This window comes from Octopus bimaculoides, chromosome 7 (assembly GCF_046866305.1).
Source record: "Octopus bimaculoides isolate indiv1 chromosome 7, ASM4686630v1, whole genome shotgun sequence".
Classification (NCBI taxonomy): Eukaryota; Metazoa; Mollusca; class Cephalopoda; order Octopoda; family Octopodidae; genus Octopus; species Octopus bimaculoides.
The window spans coordinates 5,418,164-5,435,663 of record NC_142934.1 but is presented as its reverse complement, the minus strand read 5'-3'; the positions used below and the strand labels follow the sequence as shown (position 1 = coordinate 5,435,663).

The following is a 17,500-nucleotide window of genomic DNA, read 5'->3' as shown; positions in this document are numbered from 1 at the left end:
GCAACGTTTCTTATTTCTTTACTGCCCACGGGGAGGGGTGCCAAACATAGAGGGGACAATCAAGGACAGGCAAGGGGATTAAGTTGATTACATCGACCCCAGTGCGTAACTGGTACTTAATTTATCGACCCTGAAAGGATGAAAGGCAAAGTCGACCTCGGCGGAATTTGAACTCAGAACGTAGCGGCAAACGAAACACCCGGCGTGCTAATGTTTCTGCCAGCTCACCGCCTTAAATAGTCGATATATTATCCAAAGTATACAGTATTATATATCCATTACGGCTGCTCTTACGAATCGGTTTCGTGTTTGAGATTCAGCGGAGTGTTAGGTAACAGTCTGATTATGTAACACTGCCATCTCTGGCGAAACTGATTGGTAACATCGATAAATAGTACTTTCGTCTTGACTTGAAAAATCATAGCAAAGAACTCGGTAATTTCTGTGAACTGTCAGTTGACGAAATGGGAAGAGAAAGCTAATGGGTTGTACGTGCGTGCGTGCATGTTCCTGTGTGTTTGTGTGTGTGTGTGTGTGTGTGATTGTTCCTCTGTGTGAACGTGCTTGTTCTTGTTTGTGTGTGTGTGCGTGTGTGCTTGTTCCTCTGTGTGTGCATGCTTGTTCTTGTTTGTGTGTTGTGTGTGTGTGTGTGTGCCTGTTCTGTTTCTATGTATTTATGTGTTGTGCAATGTAGATATAACGAAATTATGCCAGTAATGTCACATTTTGAACTTGAGGTCTACTATAATTGATATGGCGTCCTCATTTCCATTTTTCTTCTTGGAAATTTACAGATTTTACATATACACATGAAGCAGATAAGAACAAATATGCAAGACTTTTTTCCTTCAAGTTTAAAATGTGACATTACTGGCATCATTTCGTTATATCTACATTGCACAACACATAAATGCATAAAAACAGAACAGGCACACACAGACACAGAAGAACAAGTACTAACACAACACACAGGAATATGCATGCAGGCACATACAACCCATTAGCTTTCTCTTCTCATTTCGTCAACTGACATTTGACAAGACAACACGTGTTCACGGAAATTACCGAGTTCTTTGTTATGATTTTTCGAGTCAAGACGAAAGATAGCCCACCTTGATTAATATACGACTGGGTGCTGAAACGTCCCTGGCTTAAGAGAAAGACTTGGTTGGAGGCCCAACCTTCCAAGTTCTTTTACAGGTCTTAGAAAAACTGAAGGCCCGTTGCAACAGGTGTGTGAATCTGAGAGGGGGAATATGTTGAATGAAATCATAATTAACTGATCCTCCTGTATTTTCTTTTACTCACAGCCAAGAACTTTTCAGCACACCCTCGTATGTATGTGTGTGTGTGTGTCTTTGTGAGAGAGAGGGGGAGGGGATCACATGAATGAAGGATGTATTTAAATATGCATGCACATACTCTCTTGACAAACTGCTTTATAGCCAATTGTCATTTGATAGCTATGACATCCATGCTTTTAGTTGCAGCTCAAGTTGGAATTTCAGATAGCAAACCAGCCTTGAGCATGTACCATTACGTCATCGGACGTGATGTGACTTCAATTCTGTTATATATATTTATATATATATATAACATCATCATCATCATCATCGTAATCGTCGTCGTCGTTTAACGTCCGCTTTCCATGCTGGCATGGTTTGGACGGTTTGGCTGAGGACTGGCAAGCCAGAAGGCTGTACCAGGCTCCAATCTGCAAAAATTTGAAACCATTTTTATTATTAAGAATGAAAATTAAGTATTTCCATTATTACCTCTCTGTTATTGTTAACAGCAGTTATTTGATATTGCCTCTGTTATAACCAGCAACATCTAGTAATAATATTACCAGATCATTTAATTACAAATCATGATTATCATTAAAAATTTGAAACCGGTTGGATATATGAACTCTACATTTTAATCATAAAGATTTCTGTGCATTTTCTTGTTTGTTTTTAATATAATTGACTCTTGGAATTTCTTCACTGTTTCATTTTACACATACATATATGTATATACATACACAAGCACACGTAACTTGTATAGATTATCGATATTACAAAGATTATTGTTTCATTTCTTGTTCAGGTACATCGATGATAATGCTGACCGTTTTATTAAACGGCTTGGTATTGCTGTGGCCATTCCTAGTGTGTCAGCATCTGTGAAACTGAGGCCAGAAGTTAGAAGAATGGTTGAATGGACAAAAGCTGTAAGAGAAGTTATTTTAAATAAATTTATATTACTTTTTTATCATTTTTAGTGTTATTTAGGCTGAACAGTCATGACTGTGTGGTTGAAAAGCTTGCTCCCCAACCATGTGGTTTTTGGTTCAGTCCCGCTGAATATTACATTTAATATTCAACTGTAGGGTAATTGGATAAACCAGGGTTTATATATATTTTTAAGAAAATAAGAAAATAGAGGTAATTAAATTAGTAATTATTTATTAATTACAAAACTAGATATCTGTTTCGATTCAAGACTTTAGAAATGAATTAGCATAATTAAAAACATTTTAAAGTTGAATTTCAGCAGAGATGGAAAAAAAGATATATCTTTACATTTTCATACTTTTGTGTGTTGAGTGTGGGAAGCAAATCCACAAACTATATATATATATATATATATATATATATATATATATATATATATAGGTATATGCTTGTGTGTCTGTGTTTGTTACCCCCACCTTCCACCCTTGCCATCGCTTGACAACCGATGCTGGTGAGTTTATATCCCCGTAACGTAGTGGTTCAGCAAAAAGAGACTGACAGAATAAGTACTAGGCTTACAAAGAATAAGTCCTGGGATCGATTTCTTCAACTAACACCCTTTAAGGTGGTGCTCTAGCATGGCTGCAGTTACATGACATACAAGTAATAAAGAAGTAGAACAACATCGTAAAAATCTTGAAACCACAAGAAAATGAATAATTAAAAACGATATGAATTATATAAGCATCACATTTGACAATGGGAAGAGGGAAGTGCTCCTCACTTCCCTCTTGTTAGAAAAGTGTGTGTTTGTCGCCACACAAGTACATACATGGTGGGTGGAAAGGAAAAGAGGTGTACAAGACAAAACTTCACATGCTAGAGGACTTGGAAACACGGATTCAGGAGATTTTCAATGATATCCCAGACAACATCCTTCAGAAGGTTGTTCACTCCATCCCTGGCCGTTTTTGAGGAAACTGGTTGATGCCACCAGTGCTTATGTTGAAATATGAAGATTTAGAAAGCTAAAGAAGTGATTTTAAATTCTCAATCGCAGGATAATGCTAATAATATAGCCTGAACAGGATAAACTACCCCTATTTTGCAGAAAAAAGTGTAGGTGGTTAGCTATGAGACTCGAACTCAAATCTCCTTGATTATGCGTCACGATGCTCTGACCGATTGAGCTAAACTCCCCCACTTTTTTTTAAAGTGTAGGTGGTTAGCTTACTTTCATTTTCCCATGTAACAAAGAACATGTATCATTTGTTTCAGTTAATTTGTGAAAGGAATTTGGCTTTTATTACCAATTTTTAATCCCTACTTACTTTTCACCCACCTTGGAGACATACTGTAAATTGTAAGATCTAACAATCGTACTTCTCGATATTTTCCAACCATAAACATGTTTTAATATAATGATGTTGTGTTATATTTTATTTGAAAGGAAATGGAGAAACTTCATATTCAAACTGAATTACTGGAACTTGGAGATCAAGTCTACCCATCCTCAGAAGTCCTTAAACTTCCTCCTGTGATTTTTGGACAACTTGGTAAGGATCCTAAAAAGAAAACCTTGCTAGCGTATGGACATGTTGATGTTCAACCAGCGGATAAGGTGGGTGGAAAATACCTTTTTTATATTTTTATTTTTATTTCTTCTTCTTCTTCTACTACTACTACGTCTTCTTCCTCTTCCTCTTCTTCTTCTTCTTCTTCTTCTACTACTACTACTACTACTTCTTCTTCTTCTTCTTCTTCTTTGTCTTCTTCTTCTTCTTCTTCTTCTTTGTCTTCTTCCTCTTCTTCTTCTTCTTCTTCTTCTTCTTCCTCCATCAGTACTTATTTTATTGGTTTCTTTTGCTGAACTACTAAGTTACAGGGACGTAAACAAACCAACACCAGTTCTCAAGTGGGGGAACAAACCCTAACATAAACATATATCTCTCTCACACACACACACACAGACATGCACGTGCATGTGCATGCACGTGCACGTGCATGCGCACACATACACATGCATGCACACATAAAGTACTTTTATCTATCCCTCTCTATCTCTTTGATGAAGGAAGTGCTTCTGTTTCAACGACACATTTGAGGGAAAATAGAATTGCCAAATCTATATCAAGAGGGTTTTCTCTTTTCTAAGAATTATTTTAGCCCTAAATAGTTGTTTCACTACAGAAGATCTTTTTCCTATCTGGTATCATTTACTAAATTCAGAAGATTAATCATATCTTTGTCAATCCTTTAATCTATTTAATCTTCAGGTCCTGGTCTGTTGTTATTCTGGAGAATAGATAGAGCTACTATACTTAAAATGTAAGAATTTATTATTGTCATTGTTGTTGTAATTATGATTATTGTTACTATTATCATTATTAAAGGATAGGGTTTCAGTGATGCAATAAATCTTCACTGTTTAACTTATGACTTCATTGTTTGAAATTAAATAATTATTAAATTTGTAATTTCTTTTCTCTTTATTAGTCTGATGGCTGGGATACAGAGCCATTTGTTTTAACAGAAATTGATGGCAAGTTATATGGGAGAGGAGCTTCTGACGATAAGGTAAGCTGCCTTAATATCAGGGTACTTTGGTTCTAAGTAAGTATATTGCTAAATTCTTTCTAGTCTATGTTATAGAATGTTATATGCATATAGATATATATCATCATCATCATCATCATTATTGTTTAACGTCCGCTTTCCATGCTAGCATGGGTTGGACGATTTGACTGAGGACTGGTGGAACCCGAAGGCTACACCAGGCTCCAATCTGATTTGGCAGAATTTCTACAGCTGGATGCCCTTCCTAACGCCAACCACTCTGAGAGTGTAGTAGGTGCTTTTACGTGTCACCGGCACGAAGGCCAGTCAGGCGATTCTGGCAACGGGCATGCTCAAAATGGTGTATTTTATGTGCCACCAGCACAAGAGCCAGTCCAGGGGCACTGGCAACGATCTCGCTATGTATATATTTATATATATCATCATTTAAAAACATTCATGTTTCATGTTGACAATGATCATGGCAACAACAATAAAGATGGTAATGATGGTGACAATGCCCCAAGTCAATGGCAGATGATATTTGCCCCATGGAATTGAACATGGAACTACAGGGTACAAGGACTATTTGAGGACATTTCACACCAATTAAACCAATTCTCTTCAAACCAGTTAAAATTTTATATTTCTTTCAGATATTTCTTTCTTAGCCAATAAAATGCTAACATAAGAAATGAAAAGAAATGCATGTAGTTTTTGTTGCCGTTTGTGCAGAAAACAATGATTTAGAAGTTGTCATCTTAAAATAATCTTATAAGGAAGCTTATCAAAAACACGAGCATAAATTTTTACTAAAATACATTTGGCTTTTGCTAGATTACAGATGTTTTATTAAATTACCAAATATATCCTCAAGTTCTTCACATACCCTATATTTCATTCTTTCATATTTCTGGATATTTACCATACTTCAGTACGATTGTTATTTCTTTGTAATTTCAGGGACCAGTTCTTGGTTGGCTGAATGCTGTTGAAGCATATCAAAACCAGAAAATTGACATTCCTGTCAATTTAAAAGTAAGACATAAGATGTTATCTCATCCTTTAATTCACTTTCATATTTTCTGTCTGTTATTGATAAGAATTATATCAGATAAGATTAAACTGTAATCCATTTTTATATAAAGCGATGAGATTACTGTGTACTTGTGTTTCTTTTCATGGCTGATAATGAATGAGCTTTCAAATTGATAGATTATAGATTTAGTTAAGCTATACACAAAATAATTAATGGAGACCCAAAATGTGTTAGTGAAAGATTTATTTATGAGACTAGTTGGCATAAAGTTACACACCAGTTCACTCTTATTTCTGACCCATTGACATGTTTCTTCTCTCTGTGTTTTCTGCTCTTACTGTAGTGGCCTCTACTGCTTGGATTTTGTTGGTTTTGAGTCCTTCCAGACCTATCCAATAAAATATATTAAATAACAGTCATTAAAAGATATACCATCTTTACAGGCATATTTCATCGTTACAAAGATATTTCAAATTTATCAATTCAATTTAAGCCATCCTGATATCACAAATAAGCTACACATCATTCTTAATACTTTTTTTGTTTGTTTCCAGTTTGTGTTTGAAGCCATGGAAGAATCTGGTTCTGATGGTCTTGCAAACCTGTTGATGTCAAAGAAGGATTCTTTTTTGAAGGTAACACCATTTTCGATTCCTCTTTGCAGTTTGCTTTATCAGCACTTTTCAACTTATGTCTTCCTCTTTGTGTCTACCGAGGTTTATCATTCAACATTTTACATTAGGCATTGCAGTATTGGTCTCCATCATGTGGGGCTCTTTTCCGCTTTAGATTAGTGATCCTGGCTGCTTCAAAGTCGGAGACGGCTTTGCCCTCTCGACTCTATTTAGTGTTTCTGATTGCCATGTAGTCAGGTTTCTCTTGCAGGTTTCCAAGCAGGTTTTTAAAGTCTCCTTATAACCTACTACCAAAATAATTAATTAAAAAAATATTGAGAATTATCTCTAATGCATATTTTTATTACTACGTCCATTTAGGGTGGTCAGCTGGCAGAAACATTACTGCTTCGGACAAAATGCTTAGTGATATTTCTTATGGCTTTCTGTTCTGGTTTCATAAAATATATGTATTAATTTATACATACACACACACACATATATATATATATATATATATATATATATATATGTCAGTGTGTATTAATTTATACATATATATACTGTTGTGTCTGGGGAGAGTCATTCTCTTTGTGTGCCTTATAATTTAACACACTCACCGGTAAAATTTCCACTTATTTCTTATTTTTATTTTCCTAAAATTTTCATTGCGTCTTGCAACCTTTTCAATAGTTTTGACTCTGTGTGTATGTGTGCCTATACATGCATGCATGTATGTATGTATGACTCCCCAAACACAACAGAATATGTTTCAACACACAAGCTCACACAAAGAATCTTGCAAACCAAATCCAAAAACGAAATATATATATATATATATTTGGAGTGTTTTGGAAATTCCTTGATACAGTTATAATATTTGGAGAGAAGATTTTTTCTCAAAGGGTTAAGGTCAAGAAAAGAACCTTTTTTTTTTAGAAAGTAGAAAGACACTAATCTTTGGGAAGAGATTTCAAGAAATGTGTTTTGGCTTAGTGTCTTTCTACTTTCTAAAAAGGTTCTTTTCTTGATCTTAACTCTTTGAGAAAAATTTTCTCCTCCAAATATATATAAACATATATTATATATCAATTCCATAGAACAACCAAGAAAAACAAGCTCAGTCTTCAATATTTTTCTTTCCATATTTTTAATGTGTTTCTTTTCATTTGTAGGATATTGATTTTGTCTGCATCTCGGACAATTCCTGGCTTAGCAAGAATAGACCTTGCTTGACTTACGGACTTCGGTAAGAATGATTAATGAGTCCTGTTTATTACTCGTCATCATTTAACATCCATATTCCATGCTGGCTTCGGTTCCACAATTTGACAGGGAACTGGTAAGCTGCATCCGATTCCAGTATCTGCTTTGGTAGTTTCTACAGCTTGATGCCCTTCCTAATGCCCACCACTTCATAGAGAACACTGAGTGCATTTTACATGTCACCAGCACTAGTGAAGTTGCCATGAAACTTGAGAGACATTTAAGAACAGGGGAAAAAGAAAGGGAAAAAGCTGCTGCTACCAGGAGGAAGTATTTGGAAGGGGAAGGTGAAGGTGGGTGACTAATTATGTAATCTTAACTGGTAAGATTTACTTATTTGTGATTAACAAAATTAGAAATTATTTACATTCAATGGATATTTGTCCTCATCTTGTTTGTTGTTAACACAACATTTCGGCTGATATACCCTCCAGCTTTCATCAGGTGTCTTGGGGAAATTTCAAACCTGGGTTCTCATTCCTAAGGTATTTATCATTCAAGTCACTGCCTGGAATCGAACTCAGAATCTTGGGGTTAGTAGCCCGTGCTCTTCACCACTATAATCTTTATATCCAACTTAAAACGGATGTTTTCTTAACCTTGAGAGTTCCTCTCATATGGGCGCTTCATGCATAAAAGGGCACACAGAGATCATAGCAAATGAAATTCATCTGTCATGGGCACCAGAATTCCCATATCAAATGATTTCAGTCTACAGGAACTGATCAGTAGGAAGCATCCAAGTGACTGCAAGCTCATTAAACCTTGCTGCTACAATATATTGAATATCAGAACTTTTCTGACACTGATGTTGCAAATAACTGGCTGGCTTTTTAAAAATTAATTATTAATAATGGAAGCAGTATCAGTACAAAATGGTAATCTTTATATCCAACTTAACATGGCTAATAATGTAGTGCTTGGTATTCTAAAAAGACCTCCATGTTAACTAGGATATAAAGATTAAATTTAGTGCTGGGTTCTTGTAAAAATGAAACTGCCTTCATCTCGTCACTGGTCACATTGTAAAAATCTTTAGCCAACACCTAACGGGGTTTTAGAAATTGAAAAGTAAACTAAAAATTCATTTAAAGCAAAATCCCTTGTAGATCACATGCCAAAGGAGCACCAATTAATTATTAAAAATCATTTTGATTAGATAGAGTAGACAATCTATAATCAGTTATTGATTTCATTCATAACATGGAAATAAATCAATGATAGATCAAACCATTAGCCCATATCTACCCCTGGTTGCGTTTTCACAACACAAAACCTGCTCCTACTTGTTTGGACCTGAACTCATCCGGAAGCATCTGACTGACCATACGAAATGCTCAGTAGGTAGTCGACACCCATAGCTAGCAGTTGCATACTGTCCTTCTCTTCCAGATTGTGAAAGCTTACCATAACGTTTAATCTAAATACAGTGAACATTTTTTATGGGCTTATGTGGGTTAATGTTGGGTTGGTGCATAATTATTGCAGCTTTTTTACAACAAATTTTATTCAACAAAAACAATAACAATATTTAACAAAAAACATCTTTAAATGACATTCTCACCATCTGCCAAGCAAATGGGAAGCAGTAATTGAAGTAGATGGTGAATATGCTCCGGAATAATCATTTAAAGATGTTTATGTTACATGTTGTTATTGTTTTTGTTGAAAAAAAGCCGCAATAATGATGCACCACCCAATAGATCTTCAATAAATTAAGTTTTTAGATGTTTCTTAATCAAGGAATATTCTAATAATAGAATATTACTTTGTTTGGAAACAGATGAAGGTTGGCAACAATGAGGGCATCCTGTCATAGAAAACCATCATCATCATCATCGTTTAATGTCTGTTTTCCATGCCAGCATGGGTTGGATGGTTTGACTGAGGACTGGTGAACTGGATGGCTGCACCAGGCTCCAATCTGATCTGGCAAGATTTCTACAGTTGGATGCCCTTCCTAACGCCAACCACTCCAAGAGTGTAGTGGGTGCTTTTTACGTGCCACCGCACAGGAGCCAGTCAGGTGGCACTGGCATCAACCATGCTCAAATGGTACCTTTTATGTGCCACTGGCATGGGAGTCAGTCAAGTGACACTGGCAACGGCCATGAACACACCTGCATCTAAATTGTCTCTATACACATATATTGAGTACATGATTATATAAAATTTCTAATCTCTTTCAGTGGAGTTTGTCACTTCTACGTTGAAGTAGAATGTTCGTCTAAAGATTTACATTCCGGTGTGTTTGGTGGTTCTGTGTAAGTACTTCTGTGTTTCAATTGTTTATTTTATTATTATTTGGTATCTCTTCACCAACATAGATAATATGGCATTTTTTAAAACTTTCATCATCATCATCACTGTCATTTCCTGATAATTACTGTCTCAAGTCCCAGAACTCAAAGAGCCAAGTTACCAAGTTTCCATGGTAATGGATGGTGACATTCCTTCTGGACAGGACACCATTCCATTGCAAGACATCATTCTCATTTACAGGGGAGTGGACTGGAATAACATGAAATGTTTTGCTCAATTACACAACACACTACTCAGTCCAGGAATCGAAACCTTGTTCTTATGATCATCAATGTAACACTCTTTCCTCAACGCTTTGTGCCGTCACTTTGGTTATTTTACTAAATTCTTTGTTATATTTAAAATTAATTGAAAGAAACCCAGAGCATCTCAAAATAAATACAATAACGAAAGGGTTGAGCATTTTGCCTGGCATGCTAACCTCTTCAGCCAGCAACACTAATTTAATTCTTAATGCTGATATATTGCTATGACATTCCACATAAAAATCAGTTGCATGTCTAAACAAAAATAGCCTAAAAAGTAATATTTCAAGTTACTTTTTTATTTTTATTGTTTTTGGGGTTGTTTGGGGTTTTTTTCAGTCATGAAGCAATGAGCGACCTTATATTTTTGATGAATTCTTTGGTTGATGTCAAAGGTCATATCCTGATTCCAGGAATTTATGATTCTGTGGAACCACTCACTTCGGAAGAAAATTCTTTATATCAGGATATTGATTTTGATTTGGTAAGTTCCATGATGTTTATTTTTTCTCCTTGTTGTTGTTGGCACTCCGTCGCTTATGACGTCGAGGGTTCCAGTTGATCCGATCAACGGAACAGCCTGCTCGTGAAATTAACGTGCAAGTGGCTGAGCACCCCACAGACACGTGTACCCTTAACGTAGTTCTCAGGGAGATTCGGCGTGACACAGTGTGACAAGGCTGGCCCCTTCGAATTACAGAAATAGGAAGTAAGAATGAGAGAAAGTTGTGGAATCTAAAAACAGAAACAATTCCTATCATAGTAGGTGCCTTAGATATAATAAAAAAATATTCAGACAAATACATAACAAAAACACCAGGACTTACAAATATATATAACATACAGAAAATTGCACTACTGGGCACTGCACACATCCTACGCAAAACACTTTCAATACAGTAACCATAAGAGCATCACAGCAAACCACAGCACATACCCAAGGCACACAGAGCTGTGCCCGGTAGTGAAGTGAAAGCACGTTATAAAAATAAAACTACTGAATAATAATAATAATAACAATAATAATAATAATAATAATAATGATAACAACAACAACAACATCGAAAAATACCTTAAGAATGAGAACCCAGGTTCGAAATTTCCCCAAGACACCTGATGAAGACTGGAGGGTATATCAGCCGAAACGTGTTAACAAGAAACAAGATGAAGACAAACATCCATCAAATGTAAATAATGTACATAATTCCTCATCTCTTAAATATAGAACTGAATGGCATTTTAGTTCATGAAAGAATTAATGTGCTGAACTAAGTTTTACCTCTCTCATCCACTTTATATATGTATGTAGACATTTATTTGTGTTTCTCTCTGGTTTGATATTTGTATAGGAAGACTGCCGGAAAGATATAGGCTGTGAAAAACTTCTACATTCGTCAAAGGTTGAACTTCTGCAGCATAATTGGCGACACCCTTGTCTTTCTCTTCATGGTAAATCACTTCCACTTCATATCATGTTTTAATTTATTCAAGAATGTCTCTGAAATAAAGGAAGGAACGGTGGTATTAATGTAGAAGAAAGGAATAAAATACATTGAGCGAGCAGAATCTTGGTGTGTCAGGCAAGATACGGAGCATTATTTCTTCCAGCTCATTTGAGGTTTGTGTTCAAATTCTGCCAAGGTCAGCTTAACCTGTCTCCCCTCCTGGGTCAATAAAATAAAGTACTAGTCAAGTATCAGGCTTCATATAATCAACCCCCCCACTCAAATTTCAGGCCTTGTGCCTATATTAGAAAGAAAATCAATGAGGTGGCAGAATTGTTACCGTATCAGACAAAATGCTTTGCAGCTCTTTCTTCCAGCTCTTTAGATTCTGAGTTCAAATTCGACTAAGGTTATCTTTGCCTTTTATCATTTCAGGGCTGATAAAACAAAGTATCAGTCAAGTATATTCGCTTTACACCCTCCTCTTGTTTCTTGTTTTGTTTTGTTTTTTTCCTTAGGTATTGAAGGGGCTTTCAGTGAACCTGGCGCAAAGACTGTTATTCCCAGAAAAGTGACTGGAAAGTTCTCCATTCGTATAGTGCCAAACCAGACTCCTGATGAAGTGCAACGATTGACCAAATCTTATTTGGAGAATTGCTACAAGACAAGAGGCTCCCCCAACAAACTTCGGTAAGTTTTTCCCATTTGTTATTAGGAGAACTTCATCATCATAACAACTTCTTCTTTATCTTTTCGTACTTCAAGTCTTTAACCTGTAAGCTTGTGCCCTTACAGATGCAAAGGCACAAGATATTATTATCTAATCTGAGACTTTGTAGTTTAATCTTTTAGCATTCAGATTACTCTATCAAATGTAATGCTTATTTATTTTATTCATTTATTATATTTATTTATTAATCATGCATTACTTTGTACCATCAATAATTTAATGGTGTGATTGTTTATTTTTAAGAATGATGTTGTGGGGTTGGTGCAAGAGGTTGGATTTGGTCAGTTTGAACATTAAAACAGGTAGAGTATTTGGGTCTGATATGGTGGATTTAAATACTAAATGGTTAAACTATATTTTGGTCAACTTCTTATTTATTTAAGTACTAGATGTGAAGAATCAGTTGAAGTTGAGTAACATATTTAATGAATCATCTCTGCTTTATGAGACACAGAAATGTTGCAGAATATTTAGTCGAATCAGTAACCTCAGTACTTGACTAATACTTTATAAGACATTGGTGGTGTAATGATTAGCATTGTGGTCTTCCAAGCAGTTGATCTGGGTTTGATTCCTGTCCAATGCATCAGTTTCATTCCAGTTGAAGCTCCAGCGTGGCTACAAGTCGAGGATAAATCATAAAAGTAAAATCCCCAAAAGAAGGAAACTAAAAAAGGACCCTTAAGTTTTGTAAGTCCCCATCTATAAGGAATGTGTTTTTTCTTTTACTTCACAGGATAACCACAACAGGTAGCCCTCCTTGGATCAGTGATTATAAACACGAGAATTATGCTGCTGCTAAAAAGGCTTGTAAAAAAGGTAAGCAGAGGCATAGATATTTGTATAGATCAGTGCTTCTTAAACTATGGGTCATAACCCCAAATGGGGTCGGAAAACGAAATGCTGGGGTCGTGAAAATTAAATTCAACACTTGAATTTCAGTTTGTATGTTATACCACAAACACACAAATCCTAAAACTATTTTTATTTTGACAAATAATATAACTACTTTACTTTTTATGTATCTTGTTCAGCAAAAAAATAAATGATTTATGTATTTATTTGTATGTTTTATTTCATTTTTAATACTTGAGATCATGAAATTTCGCATGGTGAAAAATGGGGTCATGAATGACAAAAGTTTAAGAAGTGCTGGTTTAGAATCAGTAGATATGGGAGGTGAATACAGGTTTATTATTGTCATGTGATTTCTATATGACTCAGCGGTTGTGTAATCTTCTATAAGTAGATTTATCAATTTTAACATTGCAAATTATTATATATCAATACATTTTATATCAATATGTGTATTTAGTAGGGGTGGCAAACTAGCAGAATTGTTAGCATGTTGGAAGGAATGTTTAGTGGTATTTCGTCTATTGTTACATGCTGAGTTCAAATTCCACCAAGGTCGACTTTGCCTTTCATTCTCTCGAGGTCGATAAATTAAGTACCAGTTGCATACTGGGGTAAATGTAATCGACTGCCCCCCTCCCCCATAATTGCTGCCATTGTGTCTAGAGCAGAAAAGAATAATACAATTGTTTAATACATAGAGATGTGTAAAAGAGTAAACAAACTCCTCAGATCGTAGATATGAGAACATCGTGGATGAGTTGAATTCTAAATGTATCTAGATTAAAAAAAAACTTCGTTTGTCTTAATTTTGAAATGCAGTATAAAAAAAACACATTATTTATGGGATGACCCAATACCCTGTATCATCATCATCATCATTTTCATCGTTTAACGTCCGCTTTCCATGCTGGCATGGGTTGGATGGTTTGACCGAGGTCTGGAGAGCCAGTGACTGCACCAGGCTCCCATCTGATCTGGTAGAGTTTCTGCAGCTGGATGCACTTCCTAATGTCAACCTCTCCAAGAGTGTAGTGGGTGCTTTTTACATGTCACTGGCACAGGAGCCAGTCAGGCGAGCCTGGCAACGGCCACGCTCAAATGGTGCTTATTACGTGCCACTGGCATGTATATATACACACTGCCAGTACCGTCTGACTGGCCTTCGTGCAGGTGACATGTGAAGGCACCCACTACACTCTCTGAGTGGTTAGCGTTAGGAAGGACATCCAGCTGTAGAAACTCTGCCAAATCAGATTGGAGCCTGGTGTTGCCATCCGGTTTCACCAGTCCTCAGTCAAATCGTCCAACCCATGCTAGCATGGAAAGCGGATGTTAAACGATGATGATGATGATGATGATGATGATGACACACACACACACAATGGTCTGCCTCGCAGAGCAATCATCGACATCATCATCATCATCACCATATTGATATTTGAAAATGTGAAAGAAAAAGGAAAGCTTATTAAAGTGACTTCGAGAATTTTTCTGTGACTAAAGTCTAATGTGTGTTTTGCTTTCTGCCAGTGTATGGTGTTGAACCTGACATGACTCGTGAAGGCGGTAGTGTTCCATTAGCCTTCTTTTTCGAGAAAGCAACAAGCAAAAATATCGTGCTACTACCCATGGGGGCTTGTGACGATGATCTACATTCCCAGAATGAGAAACTTGACATCTGTAAATTCATTGACGGGGTAAGAATTCTACAAATTGTTTGACTTAATTGTCTAACCTTCTAACATTCAGATTTCTCTAGCAAACTTAATCCTTATTCATTCATTATTTTGAATTAATCATGCATTATTTCATAGTTTTGAGATGTTGATGATGTGAGTGATTATTTTTAGAATCACATTGTAAGGTAGGTACGAGAAACCGGATCTAGCTGGTTTCAGCATAAAACAGGTAGAACAAGGGCACTCAGAGAGCGTAAACCTCTACCAAGGCAACACTAATGTCCTCTCAATGATTAACCAGAGATGATTTTTAAAATGAGAATATCTGAAATAAACTCGACTCCTCTCATATATGAGTATACTAAAAATGAACCTGACCACTCTCAAAAATTAAGTAAAAACACAGGAAAAATAATCCAGAATCCTTGTCCTGTACTGGATCGATCCCAAAATCTAATCACTTTGTGCCAGTCACGAGGCCAAACATCTCTGAAATCCAACAGTTCTTGAGATATTTTGTCCAGAGACAAACAAACATGACTGAAAACAGTACCTCCACCTTTGGTAAGGTGGAGGTATTAATCAGGCCAGGTATGGCCTGTTGAAATGTTAACAGGTTAATCATATTTGTGTATTTTTTGTGTGTGTTTACATTTTTACAATTGGCATAAAGTCACTCACTAATACAATCCATGTTTGTCTCTTTCCAATGTTATTTAAATTAACACAGAAAATATGGCTGTTGGAGTTGTTTTCATCGCATGAAACTACTGGTAGCTCTTAAAAATTTATACAGTAAAATTTATACTGTATACCTCACTTTACAAGGATCTGCTTTACAAGACCCCAGGCTTACAAGTTTTATTTTTGAAGCACCAGATCCAAATTTTGAATGAAGTGCAAAAGTTTCTACTACCATAAGAAATGCTCCTGTGTTACTGAGAAATTTATAGAGAGCAAAAAAGAAAAGCTTCTTGTAAACAAACAACTCTAGACTTCTTGTTTTTTAAAAAGAAATCTGCAAATCCTTCTATGAGTGCTTGTGAATCGGCAATCGCGTCTATAAGTAATGGTGTGCACGAGTCTAGTGCGAGGGAAAGTGATTCAGAATACGAGAATAATAATATATCTTTTATCTATATATATAAAAATGAGAATGTGTGTCTGTCTGTCTGTCTGTCTGTGTGAATCCCTAAAACTCGAGAACTACACAACCAATTTCATTCAAATTTTACAGATGCCTTACTTAGGGTTCCAGTTGTGTTTTAGTCAAAAAACATTTTAACTTCTTGCAGCGTTCGAGCCCACAGCAACATAATATCTCCTCCACTATTTAAGTATTACGTGTCAAAAGTGAAACAAAAACACTCATGTCAAATACTTTCACTTTAAAAATGAAACTATTCTAACTGAAACAATCACATTTCGATACTGTAATGACAGATACTTTCAGAGAGAGAGAGAAAGAGAGATGTATATGTATACATATAGATGTATATGTACACGTTATTCCACTAACTGAAACAATCACATTTCGATACTGTAATGACAGATACTTTCAGAGAGAGAGAAAGAGATGTATATGTACACGTATATGCATAGATATATATATATAGATATAGATCTATATGCATACATGTATATGTATACACATGTGTAGATGTATATATATATATATAGATGTACATGTAATATGTACACATATATACATATATATACATGCATACAGATATCTATACATATATACACCCATCACACACAAACACATGTACACAAACACACACATTAGTCATTTGTTTTCTTATCCAAAACTACGTCAAAAGTACTGAACGGTTCTTTATGAAATTTGGAAATTATATTCTATGTATAACGGCCATAACTCCCATGAAAATTCATATATTTTTGATGTTGATGAAATTTTAACCCTAACATAACAGATGAGCATTATTTGTAATTCAACGGTACAACAGTGTAAGACTACCCTTTCAGATATACTTACATTGTGATTTCTGCAATGTGGTGCATAAATTGTCAAGTAAATGAGACGCATCTTTGCTTCCACTGATTCACTTGCAAAGTGTTGAGTAAAATTATTTCATTGCAGACCTCCTTTGGGTCTTTTTATTATCACTACGGCACACATAGTCCCCAGTTGGTAACATTGATTTCAAGGCCCTCCTAGATGAGAGACTGGCATTCCACTTAATGTCTATGTTCCATGCTGGCATGGATTGGAGAGTTATTAATGTAGAAATATGGTATCGTAGCTACTAACAGTTGAGGGTTGCGTAGTCTAGACGGCGTTTTTAGATTTCATTATTCTCTTTAACCCGGGCAAAGCCGGGTATTTCTGCTAGTTATAAATAATCTTGACATTCTTTTTACTTTACATAAAATATTCTTTACATTCTACTACTGTTTTATTGCCATTTATTTACGAATATTATAAACTTTATTGGTAAAATATTTTTCTAGGAATGAATTACAATCTATAACATTACTATGGGAAATTATTGTTCTGCTTTAT

At 35.6% G+C, this 17,500-nt stretch overlaps 1 protein-coding gene across 5 annotated transcripts in view; it reads left to right on the top strand.

Annotated features, from left to right (window-relative positions):
• The window catches only part of LOC106883205 (cytosolic non-specific dipeptidase), a 26,413-nt gene that overhangs the window by 8,422 nt on the left and 491 nt on the right, over window positions 1-17,500 (top strand). For 4 of the 5 annotated variants that reach the window (XM_089354687.1, XM_089354689.1, XM_089354686.1 and 1 more), the window contains 12 exons: window positions 2,092-2,215; window positions 3,670-3,840; window positions 4,716-4,796; window positions 5,739-5,813; window positions 6,369-6,449; window positions 7,604-7,677; window positions 9,884-9,958; window positions 10,601-10,745; window positions 11,611-11,710; window positions 12,225-12,396; window positions 13,173-13,255; window positions 14,825-14,991. In XM_089354687.1, coding sequence (XP_089210813.1) covers window positions 2,092-2,215; window positions 3,670-3,840; window positions 4,716-4,796; window positions 5,739-5,813; window positions 6,369-6,449; window positions 7,604-7,677; window positions 9,884-9,958; window positions 10,601-10,745; window positions 11,611-11,710; window positions 12,225-12,396; window positions 13,173-13,255; window positions 14,825-14,991 — 1,348 coding nt within the window. Of the gene's footprint in view, window positions 1-922; window positions 1,233-2,091; window positions 2,216-3,669; window positions 3,841-4,715; window positions 4,797-5,738; window positions 5,814-6,368; window positions 6,450-7,603; window positions 7,678-9,883; window positions 9,959-10,600; window positions 10,746-11,610; window positions 11,711-12,224; window positions 12,397-13,172; window positions 13,256-14,824; window positions 14,992-17,500 lie in introns of those variants that run through there. The other variant, XM_052969185.2, reaches the window with a different exon arrangement.